We start from the raw sequence: 17,464 nt of genomic DNA on the forward strand, positions 1-17,464 counted from the left end.
CCCTGTCTCAAAGAAGAAGAGGATGAGGAGGAAAACTAGGCACAGCAGTAATGTATATGCTGGGATGTTAGGATTTAATTGAATTGGATAATAAAGATCAATAGGATTCAAATGTACAGTGAAGGAGGATGTTTCAGGCTTAGAGAAACGATGGAAATAAAAGCCCAGACTCTAAAAGGGAATGAGTGATTCAGGGGACTTTTCATAAGCCAGTAAGGCTTGATCTGAAAGCTTGCCCAAGAACAAGTTGGAACGTGAATCCAGGGTCACTGTGAAGACAGGGACTGTCCTCCTAGAAGGTTTCCAGCCATTGACATATCTATTCAGAAGCCCTTCATAGGTCCCCAGAGACAAGGTTTTGAACAAGGACAGAACACTGTATGCTATGAGACCGCTTTTCCTAGAACAAACTGCACAGTTTCAACTAGGTGCTGGGGGAGACATGGACTTCAGTCCTGCTTGTGTTGAAAGAAATGTAGGAATTTGGAGATAGGACACATAGTACTTGCCCCTTCACTTTCAATGCTAAGACTGAGGGAGTAGTAGGATGAGAGAGAGGACTGTTAAAAGATGCCTAATTCCTCATCTGGGGCAGCAGTCACTCAATTATGTCAGACTCCAGGTGTGTAATAGTCTCTCTTCTCCACCAAGCAGCCATGGACCCAGTGGCCACAGTGGGAGCCCAGCCAGGCTTACCACTTCCAACACGCAGGCATCAACCCATCACTTCTCTGTGAATTGTGTGGCCTTTTCAAACCAGGGTCTCCTCAGAACAAAGAGCACAGGTGGTGAAGCATGCTCAGCTCCGTGTGCACACACCTCTCATGGGTGCTGGCGAGAGGCTCTGAGAAGGACTAGGAGATGGCAGTCCTTCTCTTGATCGCTTGAGGGATTCTCTTTCCTTAGAGCAGCAGGGCAGTGGAGCCCCTTTGTTTTCTGCTGTGGCTATAGTGCCCTCTAGTGCCTATGCCTGGTTCTGCGGCTTCTTGGAGGTCAGAGTTATTAGACTCTATTAGCGGCTCACTGTCTGCCTTCCTCTCCCTCCTCAGGGTATTGCAGGCACAGACGTGGCAAAGGAGGCATCAGACATCATCCTGACCGATGACAACTTCACCAGCATTGTGAAGGCAGTGATGTGGGGACGGAACGTGTACGACAGCATTTCCAAGTTCCTGCAGTTCCAGCTCACCGTCAATGTGGTAGCTGTCATAGTGGCTTTCACTGGAGCCTGCATCACTCAGGTTGGGCCGAGCTTGCATAGCCGGGATGACTTAAGGACTGAGGAGTGGGGGCAGGGGGTATAGTATACCTCCTCAGGAGTTAAGGACAGGTGTATCCCATTCCCAACCCTACTTGGACAGTTAGCTATACCAGGTTTACAGACTCCACTGTAGTGGTTTATTAATTTAACATTTTTATGTGGTGATGTCTTGCGTGTACAAGTAAAGCCTGGAGCTTGCCACTAGCTAACCATAGGGGCCTTGAGGAAGTGAAGTGTACTTACGTGGGTTATCTTTGTCTTTATGAAGCAAGCTTGCTAGGCAGAGGTTATTTTCCCCTTATAGAGATGAGCCTGGAGTTATATAAATATGTCAAAGTCCCTGTGTACCTAGGTAACCAAATTCAAGGTCTGGTGGGTAGCAGGAGCTGAGCCACCTCAAGGGAGTGGTGGCGCTGGAGAGTGAGGCAGGCTTGCTTTCTGGAGCAACTTGTAAGGCCTGGTTCTTTTTCTACAGGATTCTCCATTGAAAGCAGTGCAGATGTTGTGGGTTAACCTGATCATGGACACTTTTGCTTCCCTGGCCCTGGCTACAGAGCCCCCTACCGATTCTCTGCTGAGGCGTCACCCATACGGGCGAAACAAGCCCCTGATCTCACGTACCATGATGAAGAACATCTTGGGCCATGCGGTGTATCAGCTCACAGTCATCTTTGTCCTTGTCTTTGCTGGTGAGCCACAATTTGGGGAGAGGGGCGGCTGTTGGGTGCCAGATCTGTTAGGGACAGAGGATGGCTGAGAGAAGAATGCAGTATGGGAGACGGTGAAGGACCGACTGACGTAATAGCAGCTTCCCCCACACGTGCTGCCTGTGTATTCCCAGCACACAGCCACAGTGCGCAGCCACAGGGATTTAAGTACCAGTGGGGCCAACTGACAGACAAGACCAGATATGTTGAGACCAGAAGCAACATTTAAGATATTTCATTAATGGGGCCTGGAAAAGGAGTTCTGCAATTAAAAGCAGTTGTTGCTTTTGCAGAGGACTCGGGACCGGCCTGAGTTGGTGGTTTACAACTGTCTGTAAATTCAGTTCCAAGGGATCTGATGCCAACTTCTGACCTTCAGCAATACCAGACACACATGGCATACAGACATACAGACAGACAAAACACTCATACACATAAAGTAAAATACATACGCCTGAAGTAATTTTTGAATGTTTTATTTTTAAAAATAAAATGTTTGGCTGGGTGGTGGTGGCACATGCTTTTAATCCTGGCAGGTGGATCTCTGTGAGTTCGAGGTCAGCCTGGTTTACAGAGTGAGTTCCAGGACAGGTTCCAAAGCTACGCAGAGAAACCCTGTCTCAAAAAACCAAAATTAAAATGATCAATAGCTAGTGTAACTCAGAAGCTGACCAATTAGAATGAACTTTGTAATGTTCACAAGCCACCAGCATAGCTGTCCCAAACTGTTTCCTTTCAGCCTGAACCCTCACTGAGGCCACAGGCATCCTCTAATCCTGGCCCCGCCCCCACCAGGTGAGCAGCTGTTTGACATTGATAGCGGAAGGAAGGCGCCTCTCCATGCACCGCCCAGCCAGCACTATACCATTGTTTTCAACACCTTCGTGCTGATGCAGCTCTTCAACGAAATCAACTGCCGGAAGATCCACGGCGAGAAGAACGTCTTTGCAGGCATCTACCGCAACACCATTTTCTGCTCTGTGGTTTTAGGCACGTTCTTCTGCCAGGTGAGATTCTATCTGGAGTTGGGGTCAGAGGGCTGGGGGATGGAGGGCAGAAGCTGGGAGCCAGGATGAGGAGAGAGGGAGTTCTGGGGACCAAGGCTGTGAGTAAACACTTTGGGTTCCTGGTTTGCTTCCATGTGCACCTTGTTCTAGAACTGGCTCAGTCAGGTGCTCCAGGGCAAGGTAGCATGTTACCTGCAAATTTCGCTTGTAGACTACTTTCACACAGTGACTAAGAAAAGGGCCACTCGCTTCTGTCTCCTTCCCATGCCAGCACACATGGAATGTGTGTGTACGGGTAGTGCAGGCTCCTCACCCCCAAGCCCTTCCCCATCCCTGCCCTTCAGTTCTGAAGGGGCTTATGCTTGAGACTGTTGCACAGCTCACAGAGAAGAGTGATGGATTGGTGCACGCGCTGAGCTCCTGTTGCTAGGAGCTAGGGCCAAGAGCACGGTTGCCTGGGAGTGGAAAGATGACTTCCTCCCTCCTTGCTGTAGTCAGAGAGGGTCACCAAGGCATGTGACTACAAAGGATTATAAGCAGGCCACAGCACAAAAGACCATCTTCTGGAGCTGGAGATGTGGCTCAGCAGTAAGAGAGACCAATGTTTGAATTCCAGCTCCACATCATGTGACTCATCATCACCCATAACTCAGCTCTTCTGGCTTCTGTGGCTCATGGCTGAGAGGAGAGACCCCCACACAGACACGTGTGCAGATATACACACAGACACATACATGCACACACGATTTTAAAAATAAATCTGAGAAACAAGCTGGCTTCCTCTCAGCAGAGCCCCTCCCTCCAGCCCCATCCGTCACCCCCATTCCTAGCTCTGTTCCTCTTCTGCTGTCCCTTCCCTCTGGCACCTTTTGACCTCAGTCACAGGAAGCCTCCAACTTCCTCTGCTGCATATTAATACCGTCCCAATAGTCACAGTGACTGCATGATTCCCATTGAAGTGCTCTATAAAGATTGTGTCTGTCACCTTTCTTCACTTCTGGAGTTCCACAAGAGAATCAGGACTTGCCCCACTCTGGCCCTGCAGGGGGCGCTGTGGCATTGACCACCCTGTCAGTCCTGGTGGGTGGAAGGCCGACTCTGGAGATGCTTCCATCATGGCGGGCTGCCCTTTGCTCTGTTTCAGATTGTCATCGTGGAGTTTGGGGGTAAGCCCTTCAGCTGTACAAGCCTCACCCTGGAGCAGTGGTTGTGGTGTCTCTTCATAGGCATTGGAGAGCTTTTGTGGGGCCAGGTGAGTGTGGGGTGCCCTCTGCAGATCCTCAAGGCTGTAGACCGTTCCTCTCACAATGAGAGGGACAAGTGGCTACAGATATCAGTGTCTCGTTCTGTCTTACCTCCCGTCCCCTTCCCTCCATCAGGGCTTCAGGCTCCTTCCGTCTTGGGGTACAGGGGGCACTGCCTTCACTTCAGGGGGTTATGTTCAACTTAGCTTTTTTTTTGAAACAGAAATAGAAATTTTGCATTAGTGGTTGAAGAGTTCAGAGTCGATGTCACTCTGCTGTAGCAGCGGTCTAACCAGGGCTATTGCGATGCTGCAGTTCAGGGTTCCCTGCCTCTTCAGTGTGGTGTGTCACCATGGCTTTCTCTGGTTGAATGCCCAGCTCCTACCTAAGATAAATCAGTACTGCACATGCGCAACAGAGGGGGGAGTGACTCGTAGATTAGCACAGCCTCTGGAATTTACTGGAAGGGCCTGAACCACGCTTCTCCTTTTCACAAGCTGAGTAGCCATGGGCAAGTTACCTAACCACTCCATTTATCAGGGGCCTCAACATAGGATAATCACTAATTGTCACTAAGCAAAAAATACGACAGTACCTATTATAAGTACTTAGTGGGTGTCAGTATTGATTACAAGAATGCCAGCTTAGCTAAGAGTCTCATCCTTCCCGTAATGCCATTCTGGCCTGGGCCATTCTTTGCAGCTCTCAAGTCTCAGCTGAGAACGCTTTAGTGTCCCTTCACAAGCTAAACATGGGATTAAGGAAGAAGAAACTCTTAGCTAATTGTCTTCCTATTCCTTTCCCAGCCCTCAACTCCCTAAGTACAAGTGCTCTTCTCCTTCTCCCAGCATGGTTTGCCCCAGCCCTACGTCCTCCCTCTGTGCCAGCTCGGTGGTTTGTGTTGTCTCAAAAGACAAGGATCCCACTGGGAAGGAAGAACCAAACCGAGACAGAGTGAGTGTAGGAAGGCCCATGCTGAGAGATGATGGGAATTGACTTCCCTTCTGTGTGTCCGTGAACCTTCCTAAGAGCTGGCAGTTAGAACAACTGGTTAATCTTCTGGGCAGTTTGGTGCTTGTTGGTGCTGTCCTGGTGGGAAAGGCGTAGGCAGAGGAGCCTGAAAGGGCCTGGACCAGGCCAGCTAACGTCTCTTCTTCTCCAATTTGGCTGTCACCCTCTTTGCTGTGACTGCTCTCAGGTGATCTCTGCCATTCCTACCGAGTCTCTGAAGTTCCTGAAGGAGGTTGGACATGGCGCTGACGAGGAGGAGATCACCAAGGATGCTGAGGGAATGGAAGAGATTGATCTTGCTGAGATGGAGCTGCGCAGAGGCCAGATCCTCTGGTTCCGTGGCCTGCACCGGATTCAGACTCAGGTACTCTGTAGTGACTTGTCCTTACCCTGGGAGAAGAGATCTCCCCATCCTGGGAAGGGGTAGGAAAGGGGCGATTCCCAGCAGCCAGCAAGCACCCTTACCCCCATCCTAAGGCTCACTGCTCCTTAGCTTCAAGGTCAGCAAGGCCAGAGGTCTCTGTGGAGCTGCTCTGGGAGGTAACAGACTGGACCGTGGGTCACTATTCATTCATAGCTGTGGTTGGCCCTACAGCCCACCCATCAAGTCTGTCAGTGGAGCTGTCTTCCCACATGAGGTCTGTTCCAACACCAGTCTTGACCCCACGAGAGGGGCTGTGTAGTCCTTCCCTGGCCCCAAAGAAGGAAAAGAGACCCTATTTTTATAAAATTGAATAATAGTGGGTTTCCCTGAGTCACTTGGTATGACCTTCTTGTAGCTGTTGTGATAAAAGCTGTTATCTGGGGAGGTCTTTGTTAACGACTCACCAGCCTACATTTTCCTAGTTTGATGTAAGGCCTCTCTGGGAAACCTGGTGATTAAGTTGTTGTCTTTGGAAAGGCTCAGACTTGCTCCCTAAAGAGGAAGAGACTGTCCTTTCTCCTTTCCCTTCTTGTGATTTCTGACATGGAGTACCAGTGAGTCCCCGCTTGTAGCCCTGACAGTAACTCTTTTTTTCTCCACTTTCCTTGCATGACTACCTCTGGGTGAGTGGGCTAGCCTTAGCATTGACAGTGCTTTTCCTCTGCTCCACCCCTCAACCCTTTCCTGTTTAAGTCCCAAGATTCCTGAACAAACCATCAGTTCCAAGATCTCAAGGGGACTCTCCAGAGCAGGGCCTGTTTCCTCCTCCTCCTTGGCTTAGAGATACCCAACATATTTCATTTTCAAAAAACTGTCTTTCGACTGATTTAGAAAATTGTCTGACCAGCGCTCCCCCTGTTTTGGTGTGCAGGGAAGATAAATGAATGCACACTCAAAACTGTGTACCCCGTCCTTCCCTGAGCAACATGCCAGGTAGAAAAGGGGGCAAGACACAGGTAGGGAACTCTGGCTCCTTCCTCTCTCTGCCAGGAAGGGAATCAACCTGTGACCTGCAGACGGCCTCATGCCCCTTCCTCTGAGCCCCTTGGGTGACTGTAGATCTTAGCGCCTTGACTCCTCCCCCAGAACCCCCGCTGCTGTCCTTTGGGTCTGCTCTTTCCAAACAACCTCTTTGCTTTTCTTCCCTTTAGGATCACCCACCTCCTCTTCTACTGTGTGATTGTTTTATTTTTTCCCTAGCCAGGATCCCTCCTTCCAGAGCCTCCTAGCTCCTCGTCAGTCTTCCTCTGGGGAGCTGAGATTCATGGACCTTCCCCCCCACACTGCCAGTGTCCATTCCCACACTCCTCTGTTTGACCTCACTGCACATGTAGCTTTAGACATCCTTCTTTCCCTGCTAGAACATAAGGTAGCTGGGTCAGAATGACCTTAAAACCTCAACTGGAGATCAAGCTTGGTGGTACATGTCTATATTCTCAGCACTCAGGAAGATGAGGGTTCCTAGTTCCAGGCCCGCCTGGGCTATATATATATAGCTAGATCCTACCTCCAAGACAGAGAAGCAAAAGCCTAAACTTGGGCTCCAAAGGCAGCCTATTAAAGACTGAATTGACGAGTTGAGGTCAGCCTGGTCTGTAGAGTCCCAGGATGGGCTTCAAAGCTACAGAGAAATCCTGTCTCAAAAAACAAAAAACAAACAACAACAAAAAAGCACCATTGGCAAGATCCATCCGTACCATTGTAATTGGCACCTGACTGGTGGTGCCAAGGCGGTGTTGAGTGCACCTTCCATGTCTGAGTCCTCCCACCCCATCAACTGCTCAGCCTCAGGGTCCTAGCAAAACCCTTATTGTCGTGGCTGTAATTTCCCCTTTTCCTGGTTCTAGGCGGTTCTTCCCTTTCCCTTCCCCCCTTTAGTTCAGGGGAGGTAAAAGCAGTAGAAAGCAAGTATTTGAAGAATTAAAGGGCTGCACTCTTAGAACAGTAATGTGGAGTGCAATGTCATTGTGGAAGTTGGACCTTGTAACAGCTTCTACCGTCTTCATGGGCTGCAACCTTCCCAAGGGCAGCCCTCACCTACAGCCTTAGCCCCCAGTCCACTGAAACAGAAGAGCACATAAATGAGAGAAGGGTGGTGTTTTAACCTTGGTCTCCACCTGGAGGTTCCCCCAAGCGTTGTATGGCCTACCTGGAGGCTTGCTACACAAAAGAGGCCTAAGCCTCATCTTCTGGGAGTCAGTGGCAGGAAAAAGACAGTGCCTTTCCTGTCCTCCTGGGCCGTTCCTAAGGGGAATCGCAAAGGATCTCAGAAGGATAAACAATCCCCTTTCTATTTGTTCCTTATGACTTAGGGGGTCAAAGAAAAGGATAATAGATTGATTAAGACCCCAGATCACAGTCACAGTGGGAAATTGATGCCTCTGTCCTTGAGGTTGAGCAAGCTGAAAGCCAGAGACCTGCTCTGGTCGGCAGGAAGACTTTGAGAGTTGTAGCTTCCAGGCGCCACCAGCCACTGGGGTGCCAGTTCTCAGGAAACTGGTGACCTCTCGTCAGCAGGTCTGCCAGGGAAGGTCTCCAGTTCTTACGTAACGCAATGAGTAGAATTCTAATAGGCCACCTGAACTCCACTCTTGACAAACACCTCATCCAAACTAAGCAGCTCAGTCTAGCAGTCTTCCACCATGGCCGCCCGGGTGTTGTTTTCCTGGAAATTGTGTAAAAATAACTGGTTGACTTAGTTGGGTTTGAGGCTCCTGAGCCTTAAATTTCACTAATACAGACTTTTCTTCCAGTATGCCAGTTTGTCTGCCTCATCTTCAAGAGTACAGGTCAAATGGTGAATGAGCTACTTACTGCCTAGCTGTTAGTGGTGGGGAGACATTCCTTTACATTTTAAAAGCCTTTCGACACATGTCCATCGTAGGCTACAGAGGAAACAAAAGTGAATCGTAGCTGGATGTTTGAAAATCCATAGCAAATTGTTCCTTAAATGAAGTCTGATGTGCAATTAAGGCCCTCCACAACCCCATCCTCACCGGCTGCTCTGGGTTTGAGGGAATCTCTCTTGCTTTCCATCCCCCGCCCCCCCCACCCTCCTGATCCTGCCTTCCTCTTCCTCCCTCCTCTCTACCTGTGGAGCAAAGCTGTCTCACGCTCTGATTCTTTGCAGATTGAAGTAACTAACACATTCCAGACGCTCTGATTCTTTGCAGATTGAAGTAACTAACACATTCCAGACGCTCTGATTCTTTGCAGATTGAAGTAACTAACACACGCTCTGATTCTTTGCAGATTGAAGTAACTAACACACGCTCTGATTCTTTGCAGATTGAAGTAACTAACACATTCCAGACGCTCTGATTCTTTGCAGATTGAAGTAACTAACACATTCCAGACGGGATCCTCTTTTAAGGGAGTCCTAAAGCTACAGAACATGAGCCAGCACCTTGATGTAAACCTGGTTCCTAGCTCCTATAACTGCAGTTGCACCAGTCAAATCTCCCCCTTCCTACGTTACAGCTCCTCCTATGGGCAGTGAGTGAGAGTCTGTTCAATGCATGATTTGCTAAGGCGACCACAAGAGAGCACGTGGCATCTACCTTAACCAGCCGTGGTTACTTATCCTTTACATTTGTTTTCCCCTTTGAGCTTTTGACTTAAAGGAAGAAAAGACAAAAAAAAAAAAAACCAAAACAAAACAAAAAAAATTTCCCAACCCTGGTTAAAACCAGGCTGTATGACCTTTCATTTGATTTTTTTGTTTCGTTTTTCGAGACAGGGTTTCTCTGTGTAGCTTTGGAGGCTGTCTTGGAACTCACTCTGTAGACCAGGCTGGTCTCGAACTCACAGAGACCCACCTGCCTCTGCCTCCCGAGTGCTGGGATTAAAGGCGTGTGCCACCAACACCCGGGCTCATTTGATTTTTTTTAATGTTGGAAAGTTATTAACCTTAATAACTATCTTAAAGACAATTTTAAAATAACTTTTAAAGCCCTGTTTTCTGACTGTCCCTCTGTATTGCTTGCTGCTTATTTTCTTGAGTTGTTTTGCTTTGCTGTGTCTTGCCTCTCCAACTCTCCTGAGTCTAAAGTCGCCTCTTTAGATAAAGGTCAGTCCCCTGAAGACCTAGGAAGTCTCTTTACCAGGGGTGAGGGAGCCGCTGCCCACGGGTAAACCAGGACCTGTCCTGATGGAGATGATACTGAACTTGTTCAATCATTGCAGTCCTTTTGGCTACCACTGCACTGTTAGCTGGCAGCAAGACTGGAGAGCGGAAGTTAGTTCAACCTGTATTGTCTCACCTAATAGAACTGTATGTAGTTCAAGAACCAATTCATTCACAATGTAGGAGAAATGTAACTTCTCTGACCCATGTGGTGGTGTGTGTCACCCCAGCACCCCAGATTGTTGACCGCTTGCTAATGCCTTCCTCTTTCTGGTCCTGTACCTTCCCTGAATTGGGAGCAGAGGGAGGCAGTCACTACGGTGAGCGAAGGTCCTCCACTGTCACATCCTATGGACTTTAGATACTCGAGTGCCAAGTCCATCCCTCCCCACAGCCAGCCCTAGGTTGCATTGCCTGTGGTTCACATGGCTGTGAAGCAGGTTTTCCAAGCTTGAGCTTCCTTTTGCCTTTTAGCTCCCCATAGAAGACCAGGTCTGAGTTGGAAATAAGGGTGTAGGTGCCAGTGATATCTGCTGTTTCTTCAAGGCCCAAAGGCAGGCAAAGTGCAAAGAAACCTCTCCCTCTAGTCCTTCCACATTCCTCACTTAATCTCTTTTCTCTCTACATTCATTCCTGCTTAGTCATTCACTTCTCTGGTAGAAAGGGCCAGTGCTGGCTGTCCCAGAGACTTGATGGCGGAAGACAGAGACCAGGGGGTCCAGAGGAGCTGGTAGATCCCATGCCCTGAGCCCCCAAAAGTTCAGACCAAAGGAGACAGACCACACTTGCTTTCTCTAGCTTGTCCATTCCAGAGAACTTAAAATGACTTCAGCTGTGCATCGGATCTCCCTGAGGCCCCTCGGGCTTCCATCCAGAAGGAAGACCTAGACTTCTCTACCCCTAGCCTATGAATAGGGAGTAGAAGAGTACAGTATTCCCATGGAGACATCGTGCTCTGAGCTCCAAAGTATGCTCCACACTCACCCGTGTTTCAGCCTACTTTGGGTTTCTGCCTCACGAAGGAATTACCCCTCAGTCAGCCCCTCCGGAAGCATTTCCCCGCGGTTTTGAAAAATGACGTGTGAAGAGGAAAGCTTCGGGTGCATAAGTGAGGGATGTGTGAAGCTCCGATAGCCCTCCCTTGTTCCCACCTCAGACCCTGTGGCACAGAAGATGCCAGCCCTGCATCAGGTGGTGACACACCGTGTGGCTGTCCGTCAGCACATGTTCTCTGAGTCAGTGTTGGAGTCCAGCATTCCCGCATAGCCCCATGCCTCTATCGCTCACCCTTTCCCTCACCCCCTGGGCCCGGGGCCCTGACTCCAAGCTTGAGCTCCCTTACAGGTAGCTGGTTCCCCTGGTCTCCAGAAGTCCTGAACTCTAACTGAATGATTGTTCTTTGCTTCCCCCAAAGGTTTCCTTTTTTTCCCAGCTGTTCATCCCTCTTCACTTGTATCTCCTTCATTTGTTTACCCTTAAGAGTGTTATTAATTGCCCCCACAGGGGAAAGGAAAAGTCATAAAACAGGCTCAGACCCTCTGACCCTAACTTTCACAAATCAACTCCTTTTATAATGGACTTCACATAAAATTGTTGCAGTGAAGTGTCCAGTTGCTTAAAAATGAAAGGAAAAAACCCTAGAAGCAACAAATTTAAAAATCACTGGATAATAAACTAGAGGCATAAAGGTCCCTGCCCTCCTATATGACTCTGTAAAGATGACAATAGAAGATAAAAATACTGCTACAATACCTACCAAAGAGAGGTAGTTTTCGACCTATCCCTTGGTCAGACTATTTATACCAGGGCTAAGGGAGAGGGTATTGAGTTAAAGCTCGCTTAACCTAACTTGTCTTTCTCATATATTTCAAGTATAGATTACAGAAAACTTAGGACCACACAGAAGTTAGAGGTAGGCTCCACTCTGCCCCATCTCGCACAGATCTGAGCAGGGCAACCAGCCTGGTGAAATTAGCCAGCGGATAGAAAGTGGCAAGTGGCCCTCACTGTCACTCCACCAGGTCCCTGACGCCTTTACACGTCTGTATGCTGCTGTGTTGAACTGACTGTAGAGTGGCAGAGTCCCTTGCCTTCTAAGCTCTGAACGCTCAGTCATGGGTGACTCTGTAGGCTATAGAGGAGAGAGAGCCACAGTTCTGATGGTGAGGCTGCCATAGGCAACGCCTTTGCAGGATCTTAAAGTGGTGAGAAGTCCTGGGACAGAAAACCCAGCTGGTTTATTTGGCTAACTGTGTGTGCTCCACACTCTTGCTTCTTCTCCAGGGATATATATTTTTTATTTAAACAGCAGAAGACTAAAAGAGACTCTTAAACCACCACCCATTACTACTTAACCTTCTCCCAACCTTAACAATTTCTGCATCCCCCTCGTTTCTTTTATGAGGGAGACTGTATCTGAACCAGAGTAGGACTGACCACTTCCCCCAACAACAACAAAAATCCTAACAAGTTGATGCTCTGATTAAGCAAAAGCTTCCCCAGGGATTTATTGCAATTGGTCTTCTCTGGGCTCCTGACAGCTTGAGTCCCTTCTTCTATGTGGTAAAATGAAGACTGACAGGGCAGTGTGTTTGCTTGTCTACCCAGGGACACTGCAAAGTGTCTCCTTTCTTCATTCTTTTCAACTGTCCTGTCAGAGAAGTCAGTCATTGGTAACCGGCTTCCTGGATGAAGTTTCTCTCCTGGTCATCGCTTCTTCACACAAGGTCATATTCTCTGCCTAATATGCACATGGCTGGGCAACAGCATGAATTTACACGTTGGGTTTGGGCAACATGGCTGTGGATCAGACATGGATGTACACTTGAATGGTGAACCCTGAACCTTCTTCCGTAGGCAGGGCAAGGCTTCTTTTGACACCCTGTGCTTTATCTGCGTCTTCTAGAAGAGGGTATGGAGAGGAGGAACTCTGCTTTTGAGGGGGAAGAGACACAGTGGAGGTTGTGGGGGTACAAACATGTGCATGTCTTCTGACTGAACAGTTGGGGACTTAATTTCCTGCATGCTGCGGAATGAAGATTGATTTGTGTGCCTGGCTGTGCAGTACCCACGGTCACTTGTCACCCAGTGTTTATTGTGTGCAGATTGGTGAATGTCGGCTCTTTGATGGGGTTTAACAGATAACAAAGCCGCAGTGTGCAATTCTCCCATCCCACACTCACAAAAGGTTTGGCTTCAACACAGAAACCCACCTGTGTGGATTGTCTGTTAATGTAACCTAGTTCCAACACGCTGGCCTCTATCAAAAGATCTAATGAGTCTCTTGGTTTGATTTCATTTTCAGAGTGGATTGTTTGGGAATGCTGTTTGCTTTGTGCTACTTTTTTGAATGCACCCTTTGAAATGCCCTCCTGTCTGCCTCACTCACTCACACCTTGTGCTTGAGATTTGAGGCGTGTGGTGGTTTGGGTTGTTGAGCCATTGTGTTTCATAGTTGGGGTTTTGTTACTTTCCTTAAACCACTCATTTTTCTTGTTCTGCTTGCTAATTCTCACTTCCCTGTCTTCTCATCCTCTTTCTTGTTCACCTGGTATAGATCAAAGTGGTCAGAGTGCTCCATAATTTCCATAAACCCAGGAACGAACTCTCCATCCACCAATTCATGACCCAGCCTGAATACAACGCAGATAATGAGTCTCCACAGACATTCCAGGATGATCAAGAGGAGATCCTGAATCGGCTCCTAAGGTGGGGGACTAGGGTGCTCCTGTTATATAGTGAGGCCACTCCATATGACAACAGAAACAACAGTGCCATGGATTGCAACCAAGTGCAAATCGTTGCCTCCCAATCCAACAGCCCTCTGCAAAGCCTGGAGACATCAGTTTGAACTCCCATTCTCCCGATTCCAGTCCCTGCTTGCCCTATTGTTTGTTTGTTTGTTTGTTTATTATTTAAGACCTTTATTAACAGGTGCTTACAGTTTGTTGACTTTTTTTTTGAAAATATCAAGTTGTAAACTTTTATTACAAATTAAAAACGAAGTTCTTTAAAATCTCAACTTGCCAGCTCCCACTTCCCCCACTCCCCACCGTGTTCCCAATCTGTTCAGGAGATCTTGCCTCATTCCTCTTCTCTGGAGTACCATGCATATCTCTCTTAGGTTCTTTCCTGTTTCCCAGACTCTCTGTCAGTGGAATTGCAGACTGGCACTCCCCTGATCTATGTCTGAAATCCATATATGAGTTAGTACATACCATGTGTGTCTTTTTGTGACTGGGTTACCTCACTCAGGATGTTCTAGTGCCATCCATTTGCCTGCGAGTTTCAAGATTCCATTGTTTTATTCTGCTGAGTAGTACTTCATTGTGTAAATGTACCAGTGGGAGCTGGGAAGAAGAGAGGGGGAGAAGAGGAGGAGAGAGTAGGTCATGGAGGAACAGGAAGGTTGAGTGGGGGGTATAATAGGGGGAGAACAGGCTGAGAAATACCATAATAGAGGGAGTCATAGGTTTGAAGAGAGATCTGACACCAGTGAGACCTCTAGTGATCTAAAGGGATGACACCAACTGGCAAGCTAAGCAATAGTGGAGAGACTTCCTTAAATGCCCATCTCTGATAATGAACTTGACGACTACCTTATATGCCATCCTAGAACCTTCATCCAGTGACTGATGGAAGCAGAGGCAGATACCCACAGCTAAACCCTGAACTGAACCCCTGGAACCCAGTGACAGAGAGGAGTGATGAGCAAATGGGCAAAGAATGGGCTGGCAAAACCAGCAGAGACAGCTGATCTGGACAAGGGGGAGCTCTTGAACCCCAGACCGACAGCTGAGAGTCAGTGAGGAGGACTGGGCAACCCACAGGGCCCTGGGCAGTAGATCAGTGTTTATCCCTGGCATACAAACAGACTTCTGTGTCCATAACACAAAGAGGGATGCTCTCTCAGCCTGAACTCTTAGGGGAGGGCCTGGACCCTGCCCTGAGCGAAATGACAGACTCTGGATATCCCCTATGTGGAAGGAAGTAAGGATAGGGTGGGAGGCTGGGGGGGCACGGTGGGAGGTACAGGAGGATGGGAGGGAGAGGGAACTGGGATTGACAAGTGAAGCAAGCAAGCTATTTAAAATTGAAGTAATAATAAAATCTTAACTTGACCAGATATAAAACAATTTAAAAACTATTAAAGGTATATTGAGAAAAACAAGACCTTTAAATAAAAATACGTTTGTCATTACTAAAAAGAGACATCTTTACGTAAAAATAATAAAAACCACATGCTGCATAGATAATGCAGATAGTTCTAGTGTATCTGGAATTTCATATTCCTTCATGTTGGATGACCAAACCGGATGATGGTAGAGATGGTAGGCAGGCATTTATTCAGCCCCGCCCTGCTCAGCCTCGGGAGCCGACGAATTCTCAGAGGGTGGATCGGCTGCTTTTGTCTCTGTCATCTTGTGGTTAGTGTGCTCTGGGCGTCTGCATCGGTAATTGAAGTTGCGGCGATACCGACGTTGAGGTGGCTGCTGACCCTGGTCTCATCTCCTTTATTTCCTTGTTCTCTTCATTGCCTTCTTCTCTAGGCTCTCTTTGGCGAGGTGGGCCCCTGCGGAATCGTGGTCTGTAACCCCGATACATACTGTCTCACTGGTCTACCTTGCTCTCCTGCACCCTGGCTGTCAGCACCCTCCATCGGTTCTCCTTGCACAGGAGGGGTGGAACAGTATGGCTGACGCCCATAGGGTCTCCGCAAGTAGTAAGGTGGGAACCTTCGCCTGCGCTAGGGCCGGCGTTGTTGGGCTTGGCCTTCAGGAGCAAGCACTCTCCGATTCCTCCTTCTTTTCCCACTCTTACTATTCTGGTAATTTTGCTGGTAATTGCGTGGAGGACCCCTACGACGTGGATAGCGTCTATAATGGTTACGGTCTGCTGCGTATTTACTGCCTTGAACTGGAACTCCACCAGGACCTGTAACATTTGCTGCCTCCGTACCCTTTTCTCCTTCAACAACATCAGACTCCGCAGTCTCTCCATCTCCTACACTGCGAAGGTACGTCCTGGGGTTGTTATTCTTTATGGCAGTCTGGTGTACAAATACATCTTCCTTGGTGTCATTCCTGTTGATGAAACCGTATCCGTTCCTTATATTGAACCATTTTACTGCTCCCAAAACCTTCCTTGCAATGACCTTGTCCCCGCCAGCGGGTGCCGCCCATATGAGGCCGCCCGTGCTGCCACTACCCGCACCACTGCCCATGGAGCTGGGCTAGGTGTAGGCGGCCCTGAGGGCGGCTGCTGGGTCTAGGCCTCCCTGCTCATGGTTGCCGTGGTGATGACTGGGGCTGGCCCAAAGGCTGCGGCTCCTCCCGGTGGTGACTAGGCCGGCCATGGCAGTGAGGCTTTCAGGGTTCTCTGGGGTCCTCGCTCCACCCCTGCTACCAATCGAACTCTCCCTATTTCTTTTATCATTTATCCTGCCCATAGGGTGATGATGGGACTTGTCACTGTTATGTCAGCTGCTCCTAAGTGTGTAAGAACCCCCACCTGGTCATGAAGAAACAAGAACACAGACTACAAGGATTCGGTCAAACCCTGGGCAGGTAATGGTAGATCTGCTCCTTAGGTATACCAGTTGTCATTTTTAAAGAAATGATGACATTCGTCCTGGCATCACCCAACCCAGTCTCCACAGTGTTCCCACATGTATCACCACTTCCTGACCTGAAGATTTTATGAGTTTCTGCCATTTACGAGGTAAGTTGTGGGCTCAGGGACAGACAAATGCCCCGTGTTTGTATTTCAGTAGACTGATTATTCTTAGAACATTTTTTCCTACTTTGAAAATGTATATACTAAGGCTGCTAGCCTTCAGTCTGACCTCCCCAAGGTTCTTTGGTTCTTATATGACCCTTATCATCCTTCCTCTTACTTTTCTTTTGAAGTTGTGGTAATTAAGAGAATGGAAAGGACATGTAAAAATCGAGCCGACTTTGGCCCCAATAGAACCTTTCATTTTGTTCTAGAGGCAGGCAGAGTTCTTTGCTAAAATGTTTTTGGTTTTTTTTTTTTTTGGAGCAAATGAACTGGTGAAATATTTCCCTATTCTCACCAGGTCAGTTCCAACTTCTGAATGTCCATCTGTCTTCTTGGGTGTGTCTGGGTTTTTAAGTGCCAGGGAAATCAGCCATGACCATGACGCTTGCATATGTATAATGTATAGTTTTTACCATAGGCCTGAGCTTCCTCCTTGCCTAAGGTGGTAGCAAAAGAATGAATGGGACATGACCCTGTCTCCTAGCTGGGTGAGGAGTTTCAGGACCAACTTGGAGCAGGCCTAGGAGCAGAAATCACTGAAGCAGACTATTTTCAAGGGTATTTGCCAAGGAGCTGATTATTGGGGAAATGAGTATTAAGGAGCCTTGGGAAGGGCTAAAGAACCAATCCATCGGATCTGAGGAACCTCCCCACAGCTGGGCGCCCGAGTACCAGCTTTGACATTCTCTTCACTTTACTCATTCTAAGTTTTGTTGTCTCCCACATTTTCCACCTCCAAGGAGGCCCCCAACTTTTGCAAATATTCCAGTGTTGAAAATACACATCCAAAAGAGGAGGCTTCCTGACAGTGTTCTGTCAAGGAGCAAAGGGCCCTCCCCGGAAAGCTGCTGCCTCCTCTCTCCTCGCTTCCACACACCCTCCTCCAGCCTTCAGCGCCGAGCAT

General features: G+C 48.3%; 1 protein-coding gene and 1 pseudogene across 1 annotated transcript; one reads left to right on the plus strand and one right to left on the minus strand.

Annotated features, from left to right (window-relative positions):
* The first annotated feature begins 1,026 nt into the window (after window positions 1–1,026).
* On the plus strand, window positions 1,027–13,795 carry LOC121136390 (plasma membrane calcium-transporting ATPase 4-like). The gene is made up of 7 exons (XM_040736756.1): window positions 1,027–1,241; window positions 1,737–1,950; window positions 2,764–2,975; window positions 4,120–4,227; window positions 5,418–5,594; window positions 12,438–12,506; window positions 13,337–13,795. Exons 1-7 carry the CDS (start codon window positions 1,134–1,136, stop codon window positions 13,628–13,630), a joined length of 1,182 nt encoding a protein of 393 aa, XP_040592690.1. The 5' UTR covers window positions 1,027–1,133; the 3' UTR covers window positions 13,631–13,795.
* Window positions 13,796–15,122: 1,327 nt separating this feature from the next.
* LOC101838187 lies at window positions 15,123–16,135 on the minus strand (annotated as a pseudogene).
* Between the last annotated feature and the right edge of the window lie 1,329 nt (window positions 16,136–17,464).

Source organism: Mesocricetus auratus, unplaced genomic scaffold, assembly GCF_017639785.1.
Source record: "Mesocricetus auratus isolate SY011 unplaced genomic scaffold, BCM_Maur_2.0 Super-Scaffold_100081, whole genome shotgun sequence".
Lineage (NCBI taxonomy): Eukaryota > Metazoa > Chordata > Mammalia > Rodentia > Cricetidae > Mesocricetus > Mesocricetus auratus.